This window comes from Salvia splendens, chromosome 20, assembly GCF_004379255.2.
Source record: "Salvia splendens isolate huo1 chromosome 20, SspV2, whole genome shotgun sequence".
Lineage (NCBI taxonomy): Eukaryota > Viridiplantae > Streptophyta > Magnoliopsida > Lamiales > Lamiaceae > Salvia > Salvia splendens.
In genome coordinates, this window is record NC_056051.1 from 20449707 (window position 1) to 20476880 (window position 27174).

A 27174-nucleotide genomic window follows, 5' to 3' on the forward strand; every position below is an offset into this window, starting at 1 on the left:
ATTTTAATATAAATATAATATTTTAGTGCATAGATTTAATATATTGAATACAAGATAATAATCTGTAACAATACATAAATATAGATATAATATCTTTATACATGATCATCTATATATAATGGAGTAGTAATAATATTTATAAAATTTTCTAAAACAAGTCAAATTTTGTTCATATAATAATTAAGATAAAAGAAATCCAAATAACAAAAGATGCATGGAATAAATGATAAAGAAGTAAAAAGAAATCAAACTATAAAAACTGATGAGAAATAAATTAATAATGTAAAATGGAAAAAAAGTCTGAAAATAGTGGGAAAATACCTCAAACTTGACACTCCCTCCGCCCCATAAAAAGTATGTGCATTTTCCATTTTTATCCGTCTCACAAAAATATGTGCATTCTATTTTTAAAAAGTTATCCTAATTATTACCACTATACATCAACTTATTTACATCTTATACTACCATTAAACCACCATTCTCTTCTCTACTTTCTTATTTTACCAATTTTATCTTATTTCATGTGCCATATCAATTGTCCATATTTTGATGAAATAGAAGAAGTATGTCTTAGTCCGTCTAGAAACCTCATATAATATATATGTTTATTAATTAATGAAAATATGCAAATACCATTGTTCGAAGAACTTTTTTTATCTCACTTTTATTTATACTAGTATTACACGAACTAAATTATTTTCAAAATATTGATCTAGTTTAAAATTAATTAAATGAAATTAGAAACAATATCATTGTATAAAATGATAAACAAAAATGTATATAATAAATATAGATTAAAAATAAATATGAAACAATCAATCACTTGTTAAATCATACAATAGGAGATAAAAGACCCATCATATTGAAGAATTGAACAAAAGAGGAGAATCACCCATTAATTTTTTAATACTTTTTTATACACTACATTACCTTTAGAATTAAACTAGCATATTTAAAGTTTTTAGGTTTTAGTACACCCATTTTAGTATAAATGTCACATCAAATATAATTTTACTCCAACAATTTACACTAAACTCAAACTTAAAAGAATACTATTTACGTTATGCTCTTTTTACTCACAAAATTTGGAAATTTTTTAAGTTTAAGTTTAGTGTAAACCTAAAGATAGGTAATTTTTTACCAAAAATTCATAAATGAGACATTAAATTGTAGGTATTATGAAATTGCAAAATGAGACATTATTTCACGAACGGACGGAGTACTAGTTTTCCATTAAAATTCATGAACGATTTTAGCTTCTTATACTGTTCCTCTTCCCGCTAAACCCTTCTTGTCCAAAACCCTAGATTTGAACTTCAGCTTCATAGAATTTATTGTTAAATCTTCAATTTAGCTTGGAACAGAGCGAAGAGCTTCAGAAAAAATTGATCTTCAATTGTGATTTGTAAAAATATTATAGAGATCGCATATCAATGGATGTAGAGAGAGCAGGTGGGCGTGGTGCTAACCAGCTGAGACCAATTGACTGTTCTCGCGACGTCCTCAGCCGCGCCCATGGCTCCGCCAGCTGTTCTCACGGTACAACTCATTTCCCCCCTTTCCTCTTTCTCTACATTTAGGTTTTATTTTTTCGATTAGATGTGAGCTCGCTTTGTTTTGTTAGTCTTATCTCTCCGTTGATTGTAGTGGCCTGGTTAATGACTTTAACAGTAAAAGCTTCGATTCTGAGTTTCTGATTTTCATTGCCGCATTGCATTTCTTATGTTGGTACTAATTTTGGTGATGACCTAAAAATGCTGAGGAAATCTTATTTAGGGCTAATCAATATCAACTCCAGAGTTCCTAATTGCCATTTCTTCATTATGTTTATGCTGAATGTTTTCTAGTTTACGTTTGCTCTGTTTCAGGAGAGACTAGGGTGCTTGCTGCTGTTTTCGGACCTAAAGCCGGGACGAAGAAGAATGAGAACCCTGAGAAAGCTTGCATTGAAGTCATTTGGAAAGCCAAAACGGGACAGATTGGTGAGAATTCATATAGTGTGTTACCGATTTCGTATATGTGTAGCTAGAGATGCCAGTTTCCATTTAAATGTTTGCAATTTTGTGAGAAGAAACTGAGTTTATGCAACATATGTATTCAAGCATACTTTTATACTCCCTCCGTCCCCCAAATATTGTCTCACTTTGATTCGGCACGGGTTTAAGAAATGTAATGAAAAGTGAGTTGAAAAAGTTAGTGGAATGTGGGTCCTACTTTTATATATTAGTTTTATAATAAAATGTGAGTAGGAATGAGTTAGTGGAATATGAGGTCCACTACCAAAAATGGTAAAAAGTGAAATGGGACAAATTTTGTGGGATGAACGGAAATGGAAAAATGGGACAAACTTTCAGGACGGAGGGAGTATTAAATATTCTAGTATAACGCTTGATGCATTTCATTTCATTTGAGCTTCTAAGCTTTGCTGGTATTATGCTAAGTTTTTTTTTGTTTTTTTAATCATGTTCCAATATGTGTCCCTAAGGGCTAATAACTGTTTGTACTCTTTTAAATTAATTTATCTGTTTGCTACTCATAGTTGATGTGCATGTGCCATTTGCTAATTTTTGGATATGGGAATTTGTTAGGAAAAATTGAAAAGGAGTTTGAGATGATATTGAAGAGAACATTGCAAAATATCTGCCTTTTGACCGTTCATCCCAACACCACCACATCAATAATAGTTCAGGTTGTTCACGATGATGGTTCTGTATCCTTCCTCGGTTTGTTTGTTTTCTCTAATAATAGGATTCTGCCTTTTGATTTGATACACTCACTGGGCAAAGGAGTCCATGTTACTCCTAACTGTTTTTAAAATATGAATATTGTTACACACCCTTGTTTCTTGTCTGGTTTGGTTGCATCCTCATTTTGAAGTCCTGTAAACTTCTGGATTCCTTGACCAAGCATTTGTAAGCTTCTTCCATGTGCCATACACGCAACGTGTGCTGCTCTTGTAGATGGTGGAATCCCTTTGAAATCTCTTGCTGGTAATACATTATAGTAGTGTTTATTTCTTATGTTTCTATCATCCAGCTTCTATAGATTGAGTAGAGTTTTGATGGTATTGCATTCTATTCCTCTAGTCTCCTTATGCTGTTGTCTCACCGATAGTGGGCAAATATTACTGGACCCGAGCAAGCTAGAAGAACAGGTAATCTTTTGTTGCAGTTTTTATTAATTTAATTTCTTCCTTATTATCGAGACCTGTGCAACCTGTCACTCTTTCGTGCTAGTTTCGTGTGAAGTTTCCAGGCCATTGCTCACATACAAGCAAAGTGAAACTCATCCCATGTTTTTCTGTTTGTAGTTATGTAATTTCACAAGATTTCTAATCTGTGTTTAGTTGGAATCACATTTGGTGCATTGCATTTATGTCTACATAAAATGCTTCTTTTTTTTGACATGGTAGTTTATTGTGGCAGAAAATGAAGGCATTTGTATGCTTAGTATTTCCCAGCTCAATTCATTGTTTACTCCCTGAAGAATCAACACCTGCAACCACAAAATCAACGGAGCAAGAGATCATTACGTCTCTTACACATGGTATAATGACAGGTAATCTGGCTTCTTCCAATCTTTTCATCAAATCTCACAACATTCTGATTGTCGGTGATTTTTCAAAAATGCACTGTACACAGTGGACGATTACTTTCACTGCGTAGAACAAGGAAGAGCTGCAATTACCCCGCCCTGTCCAATATTCTGAAAAAGAAGATGCGATCACAATCTGCAGGTAACTCATCCAAAGCAGCTTGACCTTTGTTACAGCCAAAAGCAACAATGCAAAGGAAAAATCATATTGCTGGGTATTGAAATATTCTTTAGATATAGCATATGATTTCAAATTTGTAGTTTATCAATTTCTCTATTTTTTTTGTGATATACTAGTATACAGTTTATGCATCGTTGTTTGTTATTGGTTTGATTTTATGATTCTGATTAACACCTTATGATTTTTAAGTATTGTTGTTTTAAGAAGGGTGGTGTAGCTAAATCAATTATACATCTATCCAGCAGATTTAAAACTTTTAATTGATTGTTTAGCTTTAGACATTTTTTTCGTATTTAGTTATGTGTATTAAGAAAATAGATCTTGCCTATTAGTATATGACTGTAATTAGTAGTACATTACAATATAGCAAAATTCAGATTACATAATAAATATGTTTGTAAATAATGATTAGATCTCACTATTTTCCCCAGTCAATTTATGCAGCAAAAAATCAATTCATTCTAATTCTAGTAAAAAATAGTAAGAATTTTCTCATCATAAAGTTTTTATTCACGTGGGAAAAGATATTTAGTATATTAAGTTCTGACCATTGTATGTATTTCCTCTCATTTTTTAATGTTTCTGTTTGTATGGTTTGTTGTAGTCAAAAACAAGTTGTTCATATTCATCATTCCCTCTGATTTCCTAAGATGTTTTTGTTTGTATTATTTGTTATAGCCAAATACAAGTTTCCAATGTTAATCCTTCACTTAAGATGTTTATGTTTGTATGGTTTGTTGTAGCCATACATAAGTAGTTAATGCTAAGAGCATCCACAATGGGGCGCCTTATGCACCGCCACGTCAGCATTTTATCCTCCTGCCCTTCCACCTGCAGTGGGGCGCCCTAAGACGCGCTCTAAGGGGCGCCCTAAGCATTTTCTTCTATTTGAATATTTAAATAACTACAAAAATTAGGAAAAACCTTCATTTTATTTATAAAATTAATACATTACAATACGAATTAAAAAAATATGCAAACTCAGGGACGGCGGTTACGGGCCCACATTGCGTCTTGCACGACTGCATTTAAGGCTCGAGTCAAGGTCGGACTACCGTCCTCCGAGGAACTCCGGTCGTCATCGTGGTTCATTTTGGTTTGTGAGAGATGAGAGAAATGAGAGATGCTAGAAATGTTCGTATGAAAAATAGAATGACAATCAAGGTTTAAATAGACAAATTTCGAAAAGAAAAAAATAAAAACGTGTTGCATCTTCCGCGTCGCCCACAGTGGGCGAACGATGTCGCGGACGATGCCCTATCGTATGTGCTTCATCCGCGGACTAAGCTTAGGGCGCGGACGACGCATCGGCCTATCGTCCGCCCCACGCCCTACTGCTTCCATCTTCTTTCTTGATATGTTTCACTTTGTAAGGTTTGTTAATGTTAATCCTTTTTTTAAAAAGTTTTTGTTTGTATGATTTGTTGCAACCGAACACAAAAATTGTTAATGTAAATTGTTTTAATACAAAATTAAATGTGGACCTTCCCTAATTTGTTCTTTGCTTTGCTTGGGTCTTCTTGGTCTAAATTGGCATTTCCAGTATTATCACCATAGATTGGCTGTTTCACAGATAATAAATTGTGGGAAGCATTCCTATGCGCGCATGACTCGACTTTTTATTTTTGAAAAAGAGTAACTCTGATAATATAAAACAATAATAATTTTTATTTATAATAACATAATCATTTTCAATAAAATAATTTTTTAATAAACTAACCTTATACGGAGTAGTATACATTAACAATTATTTTTTCTTGAAACTCGTAGTGATGGTGAGTATAACAATACCTCTTTTGTACTCCTTTCCTTTCTTTGGAAAAAATTAAAAAAAAAGAAAAAAAAAGAATTCAGTGAAGGCTGAACTGTTATCTTGTGTGCCATCCGTCCCTTATTAATTCATATTAATTTTTTTTCTGTACGTTCCTAATTAATTGATATCCTTACATTTTACTATTTTGGTAATGGACTCTACGTTCGGGTAATTCATTAACTCACATGTTATTATAAAATTAATATATAAAAGTAGGATTTTAATTTCACTAACTTTTTCTATCAATTTTCTACTACGTTTCTTAAAATTCGTGTCAAGTCAATTGATGTCAATTAATAGAGTACGAATACTAAATTAATCAGAATTTACTTGAACGCCATTTCCCTCAAAATTCGAATACAACAAGGCTCCAATAATTGATTATATAAAGAATGAAAAAAATATACTATTATTGGTTTTGAAATTTTAAATAAAGCCACCATCTTATCATATTGCACATACTTAAATCTCTTTTTCCAGATGCTCGAAACAACCGATGCAAATGTAAATAAATGTTTATCAAAACCAAGATTCAGATATGTGAGATGTCCCTGACCTAAATAAAATTCAATCTTTTCTAATAAATATGAATATCATCAAGGATGATATCTATGTTAATCTTTCAAAAAAAGTATGCACATATTTATGTGTAATATACTGTCGTTTGTTTTCTAAAAATAAAACTCTTTTTTTAGACTGTTTTCTTAAATAGAAATTCTTCTTTTAGAAAATGGTCACCACAGTCCAATGACATTAATTCTATTAATTTTTTTCTTTTCTCTTATTTTATCCATATTTCCTCATCCTCTTTCTTATTTATCAAAATCCACGTTGTTTCCAAAGTTCCTATATTTAATAAACGAAGGGCCTATATTATAACTACATAAACTTCATGTGCTATATAGATTCGCCAACTGTAGATGCAGAAAGATGCTACTTGAAAAGACAAAAAATGACTCATGAAAATAAAATCTCTTCTAAAATATTGATTTGTCCAAAAACCAACGCCTTATTTGTTTTATATACATGCAGTTTGGGAGTGAGTTGCTCCTCAATTAGACCTTCATGTCCCCCTAAAATCAACCATCATTCTCATTCTTCTCTCTCATATTCTTCCACCACTCTCAAGGTATTCTTTCTTCAAATGCTTACATATTTGTATACTATCATTACATGTGTGTTTCAGTGTGTGTGTTGACAATATGTAAGCTTATGAGATCTTTGGATATATACAGCCATTGCCGAAGGAGCTCCACAAAAGCAACCCCATTTTGCTCCAAGTGTCAAAAACGATCAAAGAGGCCTCACTGAGATTGTTGGATGCATTTGTCGATTCTGTATTCCACTTTATTGATCAGCCATTACTCCCATCTCAAGTAACACTTCTTGCAAATGGGATTCATAAAGTTTCAATCTTTTCCATAACCAAAAAAGAACGATTTCATTTTTTGTGAAAATTTCATGCAAAAGGGATTCATAAAGTTTCAGTCTTTCCAAAAACAAGATTTAATTTTTTTGTGAACATTTCATTCACAGAGCAATTTTGCTCCAGTGGAAGAGATCGGAGAAGCAGTAGACGTGACAGAATCGATAAACGGAAGGATCCCAGATGGTTTTCTGGCGGGCGTTTACATCAGAAATGGTAGCTTTCTTCGTTACTTCCAATATGATATTCTTTGTTTACCAGAAATTACCGTTATCAGATTAAAAATATAATAGTTTATATATTGTTCATATATTTGTGCTGCCATTGTGTTTGTAAAGCAGATTTGTGTCTGAAAGATAAGTCTTTGATAATGAAGTAGACAGTGACATAACAATGATCTTTTTTCTCATGTAGTTGGAGTTTTGGAGATTGTAGGAATCTTTGTAGTAAAAGCCAAAACTAGAGAATTAGTTTTTTGTTTGATGTAGAATAAAGCTCATTACAAGGATCTGTGCATAAGGCTCCAAAAATTCCTGTATGAATCGATGAAACAAACAGATCCATTCATCTATTGTTCTGCTTCACTTTGCAAGTTCCGTTTCTTGTGTTATCCTATGATGATTCTGTCATATCTGCTTGATTCTTACTCGTTGCCACCTATACGCACCGTCTCAAAAAAATTCCTTCCGTAATTGGAAAGGACAAATAGGTCTAAGATGTGTAAAAATGCATGGTCTATTTCCTAGAGTGTCCTTTCTTACACGTATATGGGATTATTACATAGTGTAGTAACATGGAATGTTGTTCCATTTATTTGAGGTTTCTTGAATTTTCCTGACAAAAGATGATAATGTTGCCTTTGGTGCAGGGCCAAACCCCCTATTTGGAGGTTTAGAATCGACAATTTCCGTATTTGGAAAGTCTAGCCACACTTGGATAGAAGGAGAAGGCATGCTTCATGTTTTATACTTCTCTAAAAATGGTGATGGAAGATTGGAGATTTCCTACAGAAACAGACATGTTGAAACAGACACTTTCAAGCAAGAAAAGGCTAGGAAGAAACCGGCGTTCCTCCCGGCTATAGAAGGAGATTCTCTAGCTGTATTGTCTGCTTATCTTCTTAACTATGTGAGGATTGCATATTTTTACAAAAAATTAGGTGGTTTTTGACCTTTATTTTTCAAGCTGAGATCACTGATTAGGTGATTTCTCTGTTTTCTGTTAGTTGAGATTCGGGTTTGTGAACAAGTATCTGAGCAACACCAGTGTGTTTGAGCACTCTGGGAAGCTCTACTCATCTGCAGAGAATCATATCCCTCAAGAGATGGACATTTTCACATTAGAAACGGGGCGGAATTGGGATGTGAATGGTTCTTGGAATAGGCCATTTACCAGCCATCCAAAGGTACATAACTTAATTTCAAGTAATTTTTTTTCCTTTTACTACTTGCTTCGTGCATTGGTTAACCTTTAGCAACGCAGAGAGATCCAGACACGGGAGAGCTTGTGATTATGGGGATTCACCCGGAAAAGCCTTACTTCGAGCTGGGAGTGGTCTCAGGTAGGAATGCTAGAATCTTTTACTACATTATTAAGAACTGAAAATTTTCATGGTTGAATCATTTACAATGAGTTTTCTTTAGTTGGTGGAGATAACTGCTTCACAAAGTAGATCTCGGACTAGACAGATGCTGCCTTTGCCACGAAATAGGGATCACAACGAGGTGAGAGCTCGTTGCAGAGGAAACTATATTCATTTTTTGGCTTCATTTATGCTGATGGATGGCCTTGTTTTGATCAGGTACAATGTAATCATGGATTTTCCTCTGACCATAGACATAAATCGACTGATAAGAGGCGGGCCGTGAGTGTTCTTCACCTTGATCATAAAAGTATCTGATAAATATAGAGCCATTTTTGATTGATTGCTCACTTGTAGTCTAATAAAGTACAATGAGGAAGACTATGCATGGATTAGCATCATGCCTCGTTATGGAGAAGCTGATTCTCTCAAGTGGTTCAACGTGGAGCCAGGCTGCACCTTTCACATCATCAACTGCCACGAGCAAGACGATGAGGTAGTTGTCTTGGCCTGCAGGGCCCGTGACTCCATGATACCAGGCCCCGACTTTGGCCTTAACAAGCACGAGTGGTTCTCAAAAGGGCTTGAGCAGACTGGTGCAGACGCCCAATTTCTTTTGCGTGTTTATGATTGGAGGCTCAACTTGCTCACAGGCGAAGTGGTGGCTGAGAAGAACCTCACGGGAACGGACTACTCCATGGAGTTCCCAATCATCAATGATAAGTATATTGGCAAAATATGCAAGTATGCCTACACACAGGTTTTCTGCTAAAAGGCCAGCTCCACATCAGGTAGCTCCTGTCATATTTCTAACGAGAAATCAAGCTTTTATAGTCCATAATAAGGTTCACACGTCGTCTCAGGCACACCAAAATATGGAGGGCTGGCCAAACTTCACCTACAAGAGAGGGATCAATTTGATGGGCAGGTCAAGGTTGAGCACCACAAGCTCCCGGGGAACACCTTCTGCTCGGGCATTGCTTTCGTGGCTAAAACAGGAGGCGGAGACGAGGATGATGGATGGATCGTTGCATACGTACATAACGAAGACAGGAACACATCTCATGTAACTATGACAGAATCAGTTTTAGTGATGAAGTTTTTGGTGAATCTTGACACATTTTTCTTGTAGGTGTACGTCGTCGATGCCAAGAATTTCTGCAACGAGCCAGTTGCTGTAATCAATCTTCCAAGAAGAGTGCCTTATGGATTTCATGGAGCTTTTGTGCCATGTTGACTTTGGAGAATCAACTATATTACATTAGGAAACAATAGCCATCACTTTGTCAAAGATATGTAACAATATAGTTTAGTGTGTTTGTGTCATTCAAGTGTTGGGACAAAGATTTAGAGATACTGTCTTAAATCTTGAACATTAGAAAAACTGATCATTCTTGTAAGATTTCACTGTATAATGTCTTTGTATACACATAAATTATAAAGATATTTTTTGTATTTAACTACTTTTCCCCTTTTAAATGTTTAATTCATCTAAAATAGGATTTAGATGTGTTAGATGTCGTTGATCAAGTACATAATCAAACTTTATCAATTGAATATGGGTATCATCATGCATATATGTTCATCTTTCGAAAGCAATTGGTGTATCAATGTTTGACATAAGTATATAACTAATCTCCTATAGATTCCCCCACTATAGAGGCAGAAAGATTCTTCTTGAAACGACAAAACATGACTCAAGAAATAAGATCTTTTCAAAAATAGTATAGTATTGATTTGTACTAAAACCCACACCTTATATATATACTACATGTAACTGTAAAACACACACAGACACATAGTTGAGATGGGCAGTTTTGGAGTGAGTTGCTCCTCAATTAGACCTTCATGTCCTCCTAAACTCAACCATCATTCTCATTCTTCTCTCTCATATTCTTCCACCACTCTCAAGGTATTCTTTCTTCAAATGCTTAAATATTTGCATACTATCAATACATGTGTGTTTTAGTGTGTGTGTTGACATGTAAGCTTATGAGAATCTTTGGCTACATACAGCCATTGTCAAAGGAGCTCCACAAAAGCAACCTCATTTTGCTCCAACTGTCAAAAACGATCAAAGAGGCCTCACTGAGATTGTTGGATGCATTTGTCGATTCTGTATTTCACTTTATTGATCAACCCTTGCCCCCATCTCAGGTAACACTTCATGCAAATGGGATTCGTAAAGTTTCAACCTTTTCCATAACCAAAAATAAAAGATTTCATTTTTTTTGTGAAAATTTCATGCTAAAGGGATTCATAAAGTTTCATTCTATTCCATAACCAACAAAAAAGATTTCACTTTTGTGAAAATTTCATGCAAATGGGATTCATGAAGTTTCAGTCTTTTGCATAACCAACAAAAGAAATTTAATTTTTTTGTGAAAATTCATCCAAAAGGGATTCATAAAGTTTCAATCTTTTCAATAACTAACAAAAAAAGATTTCATTTTATGTGAAAAATTCATTCAAGAAGGATTCATAAAGTTTCAATCTTTTTATAACCAACAAAAAAGATTTCATTTTTTGTGAAAAATTCATGCAAAAGGGATTCATAAAGTTTCAATCTTTTCCATAACCAACAAAAAGATTTTATTTTTTGTGAAAATTTCATGCAAATGGGATTCATAAAGTTTCAGTCTTTAAAAAAAAAGATGTCATTTTTTTGTGAATATTTCATGCACAGAGCAATTTTGCTCCGGTGGAAGAGATCGGAGAAGCAGTAGACGTGGCAGAATCAATCAACGGAAGGATCCCAGATGGTTTTCCGGCAGGAGTTTACATCAGAAATGGTGACTTTCTTCGTCAGTTCTAATATGATATACTAGTTTATCAGAAATTATTGTTTTCAGATTAAAAATATCATAAATTTATGCATGCAAGTTGTTATAGTTTTTGATCATGAAGTAGACAGTGACATAACAATGATCTTACTCTCATAAAAATAGATGGAGCTGTGGAGACTGTATGAATCTTTATAGTAAAAGTCAAAACTAGAGAATTAATTTTTTGTTTGATGTAAAATTAAGGTCATTACAAGGATCTCTGCATAAGGCTCCGAAAAATTCCTGTTTCAAGCGATGAAACAAACAGATCGATTCATATAATGCTTGTTCACTTGTTCTGCTTCACTTTGCAAGTTCCATTTCTTGTGTTATCCTATGACCGCTTCTTACCACCTATACCCACCTCAAAAATCTCCACAACAAATAGAAATTTAGTGGCATCAATCATAGTTGTAAAGGAAAAATAGGTCTAGGATGTGTAAAAAGGCAGTCTCTTGCATACAACGACCTTTCTTACACGTGTATGGGATTATTAGATAGTGTTGTAAGATGGAATGTTGTTCCATTTTTTAAGGTTTCTTGAATTTTGTAGACAAAAGATGATGATGTTGATGTTGCCTTTGGTGCAGGACCAAACCCCCTATTTGGAGGTTTAAAATCAACGAATTCCATATTTGGAAAGTCTAGCCACACTTGGGTAGAAGGAGAAGGCATGCTTCATGTTTTATACGTCTCTAAACATGGTGACGGAAGATGGGAGATTTTCTACAGAAACAGACATGTTGAAACAGACACTTTCAAGCTAGAAAAGTCCAGGAAGAAACCGGCATTTCTCCCGGCTGCAGAAGGAGATTCTCTAGCTGTGCTGTCTGCTTATCTTCTTAACTATGTGAGGAACACAAATAGTACGTGGTTTTCGACCTTTTTTTGGAGTTGAGATCACTGATCATTAGGCAATTTCTCTGGTTTGTGTTAGCTGCGATTCGGGTTCGTGAACAAGTATGTAAACAACACCAGTGTGTTTGAGCACTCTGGGAAGCTCTACTCAGCTGCAGAGAATCATATCCCTCAAGAGATGGACATTTTCACACTAGAAACGGGGCGAAATTGGGATGTGAATGGTTCTTGGAATAGGCCTTTTACCAGCCATCCAAAGGTAACTAACCTGATATCAAGTTTTTTTTTTACTTTAACTGCTTGCTTCGTGCATCGGTTAATCTTTAGCAACGCAGAGAGATCCATACACGGGAGAGCTAGTGATTATGGGGATTCATCCGGAAAAGCCTTACTTCGAGCTGGGAGTGATCTCAGGTATGAATGCTAGAATCTTTTACATTATCAAGTACAGAAATTTTCCTAGTTTAATCATTTCCAACAAGTTTGTCTTTAGTTGATGGAAATAGACTGCTTCACAAAGTTGATCTCGGACTAGACAGATGTTGCCTTTGCCACGAAATAGGGATCACAACGAGGTAAGAGCTCGTTGCAGAGGAAAATATATTCATTTTTTGGCTTCAATTATGATAGCCTTGTTTTGATCAGGTACAATGTGATCATGGATTTTCCTCTGACCATAGACTTATCGACTGATAAAAGGCGGACCGTGAGTGTTCTTCGCCTTGATCACAACAGTATCTGATAGAACAAGAGCCATTTTTTAATTGATTGATTGATTGTTCACTTGTAGTCTAATAAAGTACAATGGGGAAGAATATGCAAGGATTGGCATCATGCCTCGTTATGGAGAGGCCGATTCTCTCAAGTGGTTCGACGTGGAGCCAGGCTGCACCTTTCACATCATCAACTGCCATGAGCACGACGATGAGGTAGTTGTCTTGGCCTGCAGGGCCCGTGAGTCCATGATACCAGGCCCCGACTTTGGCCTCAACAAGCACTAGTGGTTCTCTAAAGGGATTGAGCAGACTGGTGCAGACGCCCAATTTCTTTCGCGTGTTTATGAGTGGAGGCTCAACTTGCTCAAGGGCGAAGTGGTGGCTGAGAAGAACCTCACGGGAACGGACTACTCCATGGAGTTCCCAATCATCAATGATAAGTATGTTGGCAAAATGTGCAAGTATGGCTACACACAGGTGGTCTGCTCAAAGGCCAGCTCCACGGCAGGTAGCTCCTGTCATATTTCTAACGAGAAATCGAGCTTTTATAGTCCGTATTAAGGTTCACACATCGTTCTAGGCACGCCAAAATATGGAGGGCTAGCAAAACTTCACCTGCAAGAGAGGGAACAATGCAATGGGCTGATCAAGGTCGAGCACCACAAGCTCCCGAGGAACACCTTCTGCACGGGCGCGGCTTTTGTGGCCAAAAGGGGAGGCGCAGACGAGGATGATGGATGGATCATTGCATACGTACATGACGAAGACAGGAACATATCTCATGTAACTAACTATGACAGAATCAGTTTTGATTTTATGTTTTAGTGATGAAGTTTTTGGTGAATCTTGACACATTTTTCATGTAGGTGTACGTCGTTGACGCTAAGAATTTCTGCAACGAGCCGGTTGCTGTAATCGATCTTCCAAGAAGAGTGCCTTATGGTTTTCATGGTGCTTTTGTGCCATTTGACTATGAAGAAACAACTACATGAGATTAGGATAAAATAGTCATCACTTATTAAAAATGCTAAGAGATGTGTAACATTATAGTTTAGTAGTCCTATGTTTGTGTCATTATAGTGTTATGACAAAGATTTGGAGTGACTGTCCTAAATCTTGACCATTAGAGAAACTGAGAAATCTGTAATATTTCACTGGCTGATGTCTGTGTATAATTGTATATACATAAATGAATAAGATTCCTTTTTGTATTTAACTACTTTTCTCCTTTTATGAATGTGCAAAGACATGTATGCTTTACAAGACATAGAAACCTATCACACCACGAGACGTTGTCAGTGAGTTGGGTTGTTTGGGAACAAATTCCGTGCAATGCAGGCTCTCGATTCAACCACCTTAGAACACAGACGTAGTGTGCGAGTCAACGGGCTAGTAAACCAGTGACCATTTAGACAAATTATAAGGCAACTGGCAATAGTTGCATTTGTTTTATGAATTGTCCTTTTGTGTATGAAAACAAAAATTATATTATCACTGAAAGCTACATCTGGAAGCAGTTTTCAATTTTCAATATGCTATAATTTAAGAATTCAATAATGGAGAGTTGACAGAGAATGGTGTAACAACTAACAAATAAGAGCATGGTTTTTATGGTCAAAAAACAGCCAGCAATTCCTATTAAAATATACAAAAAGCCCTCCATTTGAAAGTAACATCTTGGCTTCTTGTTTCAACAAGATAATGGCATCATCAATCAATCAAAGATGCTTTCTTGAAAATAAATTAAACATATGATTTAGGTGACAGAAAGATCCAAGAGTAACCAAAGGCATCATCATCACTAATAACTAAATTTGACTTAACATAATCTCTTCAACTCATGATCAAGAATCACATTGCATCAAGCAGAGTATTGATAAATTTGGAGAAAAGATCCATCTAAAATGGTTCATCTGAGACAGATGATTGCTGTCCTGTCCTTGCTGATATGTGTGGAAGCTCAAAACACAACCAACGAGAGAGATATAAGCGACGTAAATCCACTCCATCCAAGCATGCCGGTTGTCCTAGTAGTCCTATCCATCATGTTCTGCCTCACTTTCTTTATTCTGGCATATGCCAAGTTCTGCCACAGAATCAGATCCGAGCCGTCTGATCTGATACAGGGCCCTAACAGGGCCGTTGGATCAAGATCCCGGTTCTCGGGTGTAGACAAAACCATCATAGAGTCACTCCCATTCTTCAGATTCTCCTCACTCAGAGGCTCAAAAGAAGGCTTAGAATGTGCTGTGTGCCTATCAAGATTTGAAGACACGGAGCTCCTTCGTCTCCTGCCCAAATGCCGACACGCCTTCCACATGAGCTGCATCGACATATGGCTGGAGAATCACTCCAGCTGCCCCCTCTGCAGGAACAAGTTCGACGCAGGAGACATCAAGAGCTTAAGATACAGCAGCAGCTTCAGATGCCCGAGCAGCTCGAGGGAGGAGCCTAATCTTGAGTTCTTCATACAAAGAGAGCAGAGTCAAGGGAGGTCAATGAGGTTCAACTTTGCCCACACACTACAGAAGTTAGCTAGAGGGAGGAGAGACAATCCGTTGATTCAAGGATTCAAGAATCAGAGCGATGGAACGCAGAATCTGCACAATGTCAAGCACAGGATCATTGTATCATATGTCATACACAAGAGCAGGTGGAGCGATGTCAACTCCTCGGACCTGATGTCTCTCAGCTCCGAGATGCTGAGTGTCATGGAGGGAAAAGAGCTGTCCACAAGTGGGAGGTTCAACGACGAGGATGCAGCCAAAGAGCATATCTCGAAGATCAAGGAGGATATGGAGAGGAAGAGGCTGTTTGAGTCCAAGATTGTTGCAAGAGCTGAAATTACTAGCTCTGGTGAAACCTCTGGCTATCCCAACATTGATTTGGACTCTACCATGATGACCAAATCATTGGATCCGTCCCAGAAAAGATCGATGTCTGAAATTACAAACGTGTCGAGGTTCACAGAATTGAACTCAAGCAGCAGCAGGATCAGTGGATTCTCAACTTCAGTGAATTCAGAAAGAGATGACAAAGTTAGAAGGCTTTGGTTCCCTATAGCTAGGAGAACCATTCAGTGGTTTTCCAGTCAAGAAACGAGCTCGGGTGCCAGACAACCTACGGTGGATGTCTGAGTGCATCCTGCATCTTTTATTCACTTTTGTTAACACCAAATAGATCATAGTTGGCACAAAAACTGTATCTAGAAATTCATGACACTTTCTTGATGTTATATATTCTTGCATTCGACTACATAAAAGCTCGGTTATCTCCATCTACACAAACTGCGTCACTCATATAACTAAAACCAAGCAGTTTTCTGTCAAAAACAGAAAAAAACTAGTACAAATGATAGCCATGATCTGAGCTATCTACATCTGAATTAGTACTACTATCATGGTTCCTTCTCGTCGTTCTCAGCTCATCAACACGACTAACGCTGCTATGCGGGCTTTCCTCCTTAATCCTATTGAGCTTCGCCTTCCTCCATTTATACTTGTTGTACCAGTGCCTGACCAGCAGCCAAGCAAGCCCGGAGAACACCACAGACGAGCATCCACCTCCGAACACCAGCAGCTCCACGGACACCCAACGAGCCCCCTTATCCTCAGGCATGATGGTCCAGATAGCAGCTATGTAGGCTGCAGTCATGAACAACGTGGACAGCCACATCACCTTGTGCGTGGCACTCATGAGCTTCATCATCGTCCTCCTCGTGATGGGGATGATGCTCACCAGGACATTCACCACGCCCACGGACAGAAATAGCGCAGCTATGTTGCAGACCATGAACACCTTGAAAGCTGCCCTGTCCCCCCTCAGAGCCTTCCCATTTCCTTGGCTGAATCCACCAGGGGGGTTGATCCCCGCAGCAAATGTCACAGTTGCAATTAAGACTGCAACGATGGTCACAGTCTTTCTTGCGTTCCTCAGCCCCTCGTTCTGCAGCTCCAGCTTACTAGCCCTGTGGCGATTCTTGCAACGAGGGCGGTGGTGCTGTGGAGTTGTATTAGGCCAAGGCAGTGCCTTCCTATGGCTAACCTCACTGAACCTTCTAGAACTCGACTCGACCAACTGCTGGATGTCTCTCATCCCGGGAGAGAGCTGATCGCACCTCTTCGCTCCCGCCTCAAGCAATGCAGGCACGATAGCCAGAGCACCCGAGTTACTTGCATCAGATTCCACCACATCCAGAGCTGTGTATCCCTTCCCATTCAAGCAATTCACCTCAATCCCAATTTTAAGCAGGTATATAACCATCTAAAAACCATAAAAAGATTCAACTTTGAGACAATCCCACAACCAAAAATGATTAAAAAACATCAAGATTCACTCACAGCAGTTAGTTTCCCAGCAGTAGCCAAGTGCAACACAGTGTTTCCGTCGTTTTCTTGTATATTAAGAAGCTTCGTCATGTTGAGAGACTCGGTTAAGTACTTGACAACTTCATACTGATTGTTCCTGACAGCCAAGTGCAGGACAGTCTCCCCATTTTTGGTGGTGGCCTCAAAGAGCTCGAGGCTGAGAGAGAGGATCTCGTCTATTATGTTGATCCGGCCCTTGATAGCCGCGCAATGGAGAGGGGTACGCCCCTCTCCGTCTTGGATCAAGCAGAGATCAGAGTCCAGTTTCACAAGCTCCCTTGTTATCTCAAGGTGGCCCTTGCTGCAGGCTAGGTGCAGAGGAGTCCACCCTTGGGGGCTCTTTCTCCACGCCAAATCCGGCCGTCGATTCACAATCTCCTTCACTATCTCTGCACCACCAAACCACAAGGCAGCATATCATAAACACCCAATTCATCCACAGAAGCAACTTTTTTTCTTTTCTTTTTTTCTTCTTTTAGTCTCATTTTTTCTATTTAGACATACTAACTAACTTGATGTCCATATCTCAACTATACTTTTTCAAGAAACAAACCATTCCAGTAAATGTGCCTCGTTTCCCTTTTTGGGCCGTCCCACTTAAGTGAATTACTTTTTACAAACAAAAAAAATTCAAATTTAGTAAGCTCTCCTTGTCTCCTTATCCCAGTTTGAGAAAAGGTTTGTTGGATTGCAAACTCATCCCACATCGGAAGAATGAAGGAAGTTGAAAGCAGTATATAAGTGTTGTTCAACCCCAATTAGTTCGAGTCCTTTTAAAACTGACCCAAAAACAAATATGTGCGAGCTACTTATAATGAACCTGTATATCCAGAAGAAGCAGCAACGTGAAGGGAAGTGAGCTCCGTATCAAACTCCAGCAGGAGCAGGGCAGGGAAGCTCTCGGCGAGATGCTTCGCGACGAGAAGGCGGCCTGCCTGGCAGGCGGCGAAGAAGACGCTCTCGTTTCTTGAATTGAGCTTGTAGGCCACCCGTGGATCGGTATCCAGCAGCAGCTTCACGATCTCGAGGTGGCCTTGTCTGGATGCCTGGTGCAGGGGCGTCTCCAGCTCGGCGTTCTCAGCCGCAGCCATCTCCGGCCACGCGGCCACCACCTCGGCCGCGTAGTCCACGTGGCCGAGCATGGCCGCGAGGTGGAGAATGGTGTTGTTGTTGTGGGAGTGGGACCCTAAGGCGGATTGTTTCATCAGGTTCTCGTTGAGATGGTTCAGTTCTCGGAGAGCCTGGACGTCGCCGCGGGTCACGGATTCTTGGAGGCGGCGGTCCATGGCGGAATGCGGCGGAGGTATGGCTCGTGGCTGTGGATGTTGGATGTGGAGTAGTATTTATTTTGTACGATTAATGCATGGGTTTTTCCACAAGGGGAAATGGCTAGGAAGGTTCGGAGACATGTTGCAAAACGCAACCTTTTTGGGTTTTTTGTGTGTTTTAATTTGATAAAAAAAAAGACTTTATGAATTATCATTTGATTTAATGAAGTTGGATATCTTCGTATTATGTAAAACATCGTGTGAAGATATGTGGAATGACTACTATATTTATAGACGTAGTCTATTGTATGAGCCTGTTTAAAATAATGTTGTCATTCGTGCAGATGTAGAAATTAAATCGAGTGTAGTTGATCCGTTACTATGGTACAAAAGTTAAGTTAAGGCTCGATCCAAGGGCATGTCGTCCGGCGGCCGTGGTGGCATGCATCTGGACTTCACAACCGGTCACTTGTTGACATAAATCTCTTAAATACTTTTTTTTTAATTAATGAGGGTTCATTTATCAATATAATAATTAATTTGCAGATATATTGATATTATATACTCTTGTAAGAAATTTTAATCCACTTTCTTTTATTCATTATGACTCAATTTGGAAAAAGCGAATACGTAACGAATATCTGTTCGGAACGTATGTCGGTTCGGTACCATTTCATTTTATAAAATTAAGACTTTTGTCACTCATATAACCGGATCAAATTGGGTTGACCGGGCACAACTCCAACATTTTATAGTGTTTGACCGATTTCAATATTTTACACAAATATGTGATTTGTTATAAATTAAATGAATAAAATAATAAATATAATTAAAAAATTTAATATATTAGAATCAAATTAAATATATAAAACAAAATAAACAATGAAAATGTGCTTCAAACAAGAATGATGTCATATAAGACTTCATATAAGGCATCTAGCATATCATTTCCTTCAACCTATATATTTATATTTGATAATAAAATTTAAGATAGATGTCATCAGAGCAATGTTTGGCATGTACTAGAACAAGTTTCATGGGACTATACATTCGAATTAGTTCACGGCTGCCTAATTTTAGGTGTGGGCTTTTTCATTTCTTTTAATAAACTGAAACATCTCCTTATCAAAAATACTTATAAAATAAAAATAAAATATGCGTGCTCGTGTATATGCTTATAACTTATAAGATGGTTTTATATGTTTGATAATGTCGTTGCTAATTAATTAACTTTCGTACTAAAATTATTCCCACAATTGTAATTTATAAGCGTTTTGAATTTCTTAGCATGCTTTTTATTTCGTAGAGCAATATTAAAATTCTAGTACTACTAATTTTGAAGCTATGGAGCAATAAATTTCTATTTCTATTTTTTTTTGTCTTAATTTTTTTGGCAATAAAATTCTGTGTCATTTCAAGATTATATATTGCATGTTTAAGCTGTGATTCTCCTTTATCTTATTAATTTAATTCCTTTTGAATATACACTGTATGAAGTATATACAGTTGTATATATGTCCCTCCAAGCCTGAATAAACTTAATTAAAATAATATATTAATCAATCAAAGTTGTTAATTGTTACTCTTACTCCTATATAAAAATTATCATAAACATAGTTCTCAGCCTTAATAAACAATTCAATTCACGCTAGTTACCACAAAGAAAAAAATGAAATAATTTATGTTATGAATGGTACCAACAAGACCGGTACATGAAATAAAGAAAGAGAAAAATGTGATATATTTGCTTTCCTATTATAATAGAATAAGTTGAATATTGATGGCAAAGTCGGCAATGATCTAAGTCAAACATGGTTATTAATAATTAAGTTTCATTTTCAGATATTCTTAATCATTTCAATAATTTCCACCAAATTTCCACAAGATTATTTTATTAGTGGAATTTGTGAGCGACACATAATTTTTTGTGAGTTGACGACCTTTAATTTAGTCTTTGCCTTCTTTATATACTGATACACACCTCGTGTGTGGGTGGTGGACTTAATTTGGTTGATATTCAATCAATCATATAGTATATTAATGAATAATAGAATTTAGACGATTTGCATGCTTTTCTAATTATGTTTAGCTTAAAGGATTAATTTTAGGTGAGCTCATAATTGAAAATTCACATATTTAAATTTAAACGACTCTTTTTACATGTAGACTGGTGTGGCTATAGCAACGAAAACAAAGTTTACAAAAATAGCTATCACAATTGAAAAAGAAAAAAAGATACTTCCAAAACGGCATAAAAATGCAAAATTGACCCTCCCTCTAATTATTATATCTACTATTTTATAATACGGTTTATTTGCGTGATCATCCATGTAATTACTTTTTTCATTTCAGCGTTACACTATACACTCCCTTAGTCTATAAATAAATATTTATATTTTGATTTGATATGAATTTTTAAAAATATAAAGGAAAGTGATTAGAAAAAAATAATAAAATATATAACTCTCACTTTTATATTAAAACTTAATTAAAAGTTGAATATAAGATTTATTTACAAAATAATAAGATATTAAATAATGAATGAAATGAAATATTGAATTGCAAAACTATAGTTGGTGTTCGAAGCATCCTTAATTAGAGTCACAACGTACTTCCAACCCCGTGTTGCCAAGCGTCACGTAACATGTAATATTGTAAACACTACCATGCAATATATATTTGTGGAAGTTGTTGATACATTTCTGCAGATTGCATTTTAGTTATAGGCAGATTGCATTTTATATTGTTGAGTTTTGCATTATATCATAAATCGTCTACAATGCAAAATAAACTATATATAAATGCAATTCGTCTATATATATAATTCAAATTAAACAGTTTATGTCTACAATGCAAAACTCAACAATATAAAATGTAATATGCATATAACTATCATGCAATCTGCCAAAATCTACCTACTGTTTGCAATGTAATGTTTACATTATTGCATGTTATGTGCCACGTCACATGTGACAATACAAGGTTGAAAGTACGTAACTTTAAAATTAGATATTTTTTAAGCATATGGACATATGTCAAAATATCCGATAAATTTCTCTAATTCTATGTAACAAGAAGGAAAATGGAAGGAAAATCCATGAGCTAGCTAGAAGACAGAAAACAGAAAAATCTAGATAATAACTCATTAAAGATACAAGTGTGAAAGCCAAAAAAGTATGTGAGAAATTAAGGCTTGTTTATAAACTTTATGACAAATCAAATAGTTGATGAAGGTAGTACACTATGTGATCTTGTCCGATAATATAGCATCAAAACGTGTAACATTAATTAGGATTTCAATTTTTTAATACAGTTTGTAATTTAACTAATACTGAAATTTATTTTATTTTGAATATATAACTAAATGGATATAAAGTTAAAACGTGTAACATTAATTAGGATTTCAATTTTTAATACAGTTTGTAATTTAATTTATACTGAAATTTATTTTATTTTGAATATATAACTAAAAGGATATAAAGTTTAAAATGAGACCATCAACAATGTAAGAAAATAGAAGGGAAGATTGTGGGTGCTGTTTCATACTCCCTCCGTCCCACATAATTTGGGACACTTTGACCGGGCACGGGTTTTAAGAAATATAATGAAAAGTGAGTTGAAAAAGTTAGTGGAATGTGAGTCTCACTTTTATATATTAGTTTTATAATTAAATGTGAGTAGGAATGAGTTAGTGGAATGTGGGGTCCACTACCAAAAATGGTAAAAGTGAAATGGGTCAAATTATGTGGGACGACCCAAAATGAAAAACTGAGTCAAATTATGTGGGACGGTGGAGGGAGTAATTAATAAGTCAAAAGTAATGAGACCATCAACAACGTAAGAAAATAGAACTAAAGAATAATTAGGAAATAAGTACTTTTTCCTATCTTAAATAAATGTTTCATTTTTTATCGGTTTAGATTTTAAGAAATTGTGTGATTTTATAAAAAAAAGGATGTTCCATCTGTCCCATATTAAGAGTCACTCTGACTTCTTCTGCATTCGTTTTATAAAAATGACACTCCCTCTGTTCCGCGGTAGTTGAGTCATTTCTTTTTCTGCACTTGTTTTAGAAAAATGATAATAAATAATTAAAGTGGAGAATAAATAAAGTAAGAAAGACAATAATTTTGATAAGACTCTTATCTACCTTATTCTGTCACCTACTTTACTTTCTTTCCATTTTAACTATTTATTATCAATTTTGCAAAACGAGTGCAGAAAATGAAATGACTCAACTACCGCGGAATGGGGGGAGTAATAAATAGTTAGAGCGGAGAATTGGTAAAGCAAGAGAAAGATTATTATTTATTACTTTAATAAATTACTCTCTCCATCCCTCATTAATTGTCCACTTTCACTTTTTACCATAAATGATAAGTAGACCTCACATTCCACTAACTCATCTTACTCACATTTTACTATAAAATTAATATATAAAAGTGAGATTCATATTCCACTAATTTTGTCGACCCACTTTCCTTTATATTTCTTAAAGTTTGTGCCGAAAGTAAAATGGACAATTAATAGGAGACGGAGGTAGTAGTTAGCTAATTAATAGAAGGTAAAATAGGGCCGTGCTTCACTATCTGAGGTAATGGCCCAAATGCCCCAACTTTACTTAATGGGAATGAACAATGCCTTTTCATGTGGGCCAAGTGGGCCGAGTTTATCAACATGGGCCTCACATTTTGATATCATAACTATTAAACACAACAAATATTCTGCTAAGTCAAGAATAGTATCTAATCATGTCTTTAACTATACTGCCAAACAAACACTTACAAAATTGGTTGGGCCACTACTGGGCCACTGTAGCCCAAGGGCTTAACACACTCATGACTCCTCAGTGAGTACAAAAGGTGAATTCTATTTTTATTTTACTGCTCTTGTCATCGTCCCTGAAAATTTATTACTTATTTTTATTAAAGTTCATCCCTAAAAATTTATCATATTTCACTTTTACCATTTTTTGTAATGATTTATGGACTTCACATTCCACTAACTCAATTTCAATCACATTTTATTATAAAACTAACATATAAATGTAGGACCTACATGCCACTAATTTTTTCAATTCACTTTCTATTATATTTCCTAAAACCCGAGTCGGGTCAAATGGCGACAAATAGTGACGTAGGAAGTATTAATTTTATAAAGAATGCTGAGAAAAATGAGTAAGTAGATTGGGGGTCGCATTTATTGAATGAAAAACGTAAAAAAAAATTGGCAAAATGAAATAAAATATTTATTGAATGAAAAACGTAAAAAAACTGAGACATTTAGTAGTAGACGAAAGTGTTTTATATGATCAAACAAAGACAAAATCAAATAGGACGTGGATTAAACGAGTAAAATTATGGTTTTAATTTATAAGTAAAATCATCTTTAATGCCTAACTAAAAGTGATATCCTACTGTGGTGTTCGGTTGCCAATATAAATAATATCAAGATATAATGTATGATTGAGTTGTGAGATTATTTTAGTCATAAGTGGTTAGCTATGACTAATTATTCCATGATTATCCATCTAGGACTGAGTTGGAGTATTGAATTTCATGAACCAAACACACTACATATTTTTAATCCCGTATACAATCTTGTAAACCGAACACCCCAATGGATTCGGATCCTAGAAGCGACATTATATCGGGAATATAACATATTGTCCTATTGTTTTAAACGTGTTGATGTAAGTTGTTTTCGTGAGACGACCTAAAAATGTGGTCCAAGGCGTTGAGAAAGTTAATTTGAATCTTAATCTGGAATAATAATTATAAAAAATAGTAGTAGTATTTTTATAAAATGTAGAGAGGTGAATATAAAATAGAAGAATCAAACAACATTGCAGTTGCAGGTTACGTAAATCGTAAATAGTGCGGTGATCAGCTTTACCAAAATATGCACCACTACCTACCAAAGGTGATGCATCTTCAATGCCAATTAAATTCGAAATCAACCCACACCAAATACTATATCCAACTTCTTCAATTCACAACTCTCACACCGTTATGCCTATCTATACTTTTACAATATTAAAATAGGCTTAATCCTACTTCTTGTCCCCGGCCATTTATAAGCCTACTTTCTCCAAAATGTCTCAATTTATATTTTTCTTTTAGAAAATAGTACTACTATACTATTTAATTTCGCAAAAAGTTTGATTTATGTCTCACGTGATATATTCTGATGACAACGGAATAATGAATCAGCTTGTCAGATGCATTATATAAATTCCAAACACCCTAAAACACTCTCAATTCCCCAAGAGCCATGGAACACTATACCACACAAACTCCTCCTCCATGCACCACCTTCTACGACGACGGCGACGCCGCGAAACCCTACCAATCCCCGCCCCGCGCCTCCTTCAAATCCCTCCCCCAGCTCTACGACCACCACCATGACAACCTCCTCTACAGCCCGCCCCGGTCCTCCTCCGCCGCGGCCAGCCCCAACTTCTACTCCCTCCTCCCTCCCCCCAGCCCTGACTCCCCATGGAGCCTCTCCCCCCACCAGACCCCCTCCCCGGCCCTCCTCTACCACTGCATCGCCTCCCTCCACCGCCAAGACGGCACCATCTTCTCCATCGCCGTCTCCAACGGCCTCGTCTTCACCGGCTCTGAGAGCTCCCGCGTCCGCGCCTGGCGCCAGCCTGACTGCACAGAGCGTGGACACTTTAGGGCTTCCGCTGCCACGGGCGAGGTCCGCTCCATCCTCGCCCACGGCAACACCCTCTTCACCTCCCACGCGGACCGCAAGGTCCGCGCCTGGACATTCTCTGCCCCCGCGGCAGCAGAGAATTTCCACGCCAAAAAAATCGCCACATTCCCAAAACCAAAATCACTCTTTTCACTCTCCAGGAGCCCTAATTTCAAGCACAGGGACAACATTTCATGCATGGCGTACAACCACGCGGAGGGGATCCTGTACACCGCGTCGTGGGACCGCACCGTGAAGGCGTGGCGCGTGTCGGACGCGCGGTGCGTGGACTCGTTTGCGGCGCACGAGGACCAGGTGAACGCGGTCGTGGTCAACCAGGACGACGGCTGCGTGTTCACCTGCTCCTCGGACGGGGCCGTGAAGCTGTGGCGGCGCGTGTACGGGCAGAGCTCGCACACGCTGACGATGACGCTCCGGTTCCAGCCGTCTCCCGTGAACACGCTGGCGCTGAGCGCGTCGTCGTCGTCGTGCTTCCTCTACTCCGGGAGCTCGGACGGCGTGATCAATTTCTGGGAGAAGGAGAGGAGCTCGGGGAGGTTCAACCACGGCGGATTTCTGCAGGGGCACAGATTCGCGGTGCTGTGTTTGGCAGCGATAGAGAAATTAATCTTCAGCGGATCGGAGGATACGACGATTAGGATATGGCGGAGGGAGGAGGGGAGCTGTTTTCATGAGTGCCTGGCGGTGCTGGACGCGCATCGGGGGCCGGTGAAGTGCCTGGCGGCGGCGCTGGAGGTGGAGAAGGTGGTGGTGATGGGGTTTCTGCTGTATAGCGCGGGGTTGGATCAGACGTTTAAGGTGTGGAGGATTAAGGTGATGCCGGAGGAGGTGGAGGCTTCGCAGAGGAGGCCGCCGCCGGTGGAGACGGCGGCGAAGGGAGGGGAATATGAGGCCAGTCCGGTTTTGAGCCCGTCGTGGGTGGAAAAGAAACTTGGTACTGATCCGTTTCACAGATTTTTTTTTTTATATTTTAGTCATCACAGCTCTTTTATTTATTCTATTATTTTGGATAATATTAAGGGATATTAATCCTTTAAATCATGATTTTTTGTCTAATTTTGGTATTTTCCACAGATTTTTAGTCTACTCCCTTCGTTCCATAGTACTCCCTCCGTCCCGCTTTAGCAGTCCCAGTCACTTTTGAGCACTAGTTTTGTAAAAATGATAATAAATAGTTAAAGTGGATAAATGATAAAGTACAAGAGAGAATAACGTAGATAAGACTCTTCTCTACATTATTCTCTCTCTTACTTTACCATTTCTCTACATTAACTATTTATTATCATTTTACAAAATGAGTGCGTAAAAGTGACTGGGACTGCTAAAGCGGGACGGAGGGAGTAATAAAGACGGTTCTTTTTGACACAGAGATTAAGAAAAATTATGTTAAGCTAGTTAAGTAAAGGGAAAATAAAGTGGAAAATGAAAAAGGTAGAGAGATAGAGAGAGAAAAAAGTAAAAGAGTAAAGTAGGTGTGAAAAAATGTGTTGACTTTTACTACAAAAGAAAATAATTCTATTACTATGAAACATATCAAAATGATAAAATAACTATATTATTATGGAATAGAGAGAGTACATTTCATATTTTATTTTCCAATCAAATCATGTTACGTTGTTTTCAGCAAAAAGTTGTTATATTTGGGAAATCGTGTAACGTATATATGATTAAAATTATACTAGATCAATTTTAAAGTTTACAAGAAATACCAACAAAAATTGATGATAATGTTAGCTGGAACGACTTTGTACTAGTTTCCCTATTTATTTTTCTTGTTAGGGGTTTCCCTAATTTTAAAGTTTACAAGAAATACCAACAAAA

At 37.1% G+C, this 27174-nt stretch overlaps 4 protein-coding genes and 2 pseudogenes across 4 annotated transcripts; 5 read left to right on the forward strand and 1 right to left on the reverse strand.

Annotated features, from left to right (window-relative positions):
• Nucleotides 1-1260: 1260 nt before the first annotated feature.
• On the forward strand, nt 1261-4052 carry LOC121781023 (exosome complex exonuclease RRP46 homolog). The gene is made up of 7 exons (XM_042178699.1): nt 1261-1539; nt 1869-1982; nt 2589-2710; nt 2918-2990; nt 3087-3154; nt 3426-3558; nt 3642-4052. Exons 1-7 carry the CDS (start codon nt 1434-1436, stop codon nt 3707-3709), a joined length of 684 nt encoding a protein of 227 aa, XP_042034633.1. The 5' UTR covers nt 1261-1433; the 3' UTR covers nt 3710-4052.
• Nucleotides 4053-5739: 1687 nt separating this feature from the next.
• On the forward strand, nt 5740-9833 carry LOC121781640 (annotated as a pseudogene).
• Nucleotides 9834-10403: 570 nt separating this feature from the next.
• LOC121781641 lies at nt 10404-13987 on the forward strand (annotated as a pseudogene).
• Nucleotides 13988-14786: 799 nt separating this feature from the next.
• LOC121780707 (E3 ubiquitin-protein ligase ATL42-like) lies at nt 14787-16176 on the forward strand. The gene has a single exon (XM_042178334.1). The coding sequence runs from the start codon at nt 14900-14902 to the stop codon at nt 16130-16132; it is 1233 nt and encodes a 410-aa protein (XP_042034268.1). The 5' UTR covers nt 14787-14899; the 3' UTR covers nt 16133-16176.
• Nucleotides 16177-16197: 21 nt separating this feature from the next.
• Nucleotides 16198-18666, reverse strand: LOC121780705 (ankyrin repeat-containing protein At5g02620-like). Its single transcript, XM_042178333.1, has 3 exons — nt 18183-18666; nt 17336-17751; nt 16198-17258 (listed from the first exon to the last, which is right to left on the reverse strand). Exons 1-3 carry the CDS (start codon nt 18646-18648, stop codon nt 16338-16340), a joined length of 1803 nt encoding a protein of 600 aa, XP_042034267.1. The 5' UTR covers nt 18649-18666; the 3' UTR covers nt 16198-16337.
• A 6166-nt stretch (nt 18667-24832) lies between these two features.
• LOC121781267 (protein JINGUBANG-like) lies at nt 24833-26438 on the forward strand. The gene has a single exon (XM_042179007.1). The coding sequence runs from the start codon at nt 24904-24906 to the stop codon at nt 26380-26382; it is 1479 nt and encodes a 492-aa protein (XP_042034941.1). The 5' UTR covers nt 24833-24903; the 3' UTR covers nt 26383-26438.
• Nucleotides 26439-27174: the final 736 nt, after the last annotated feature.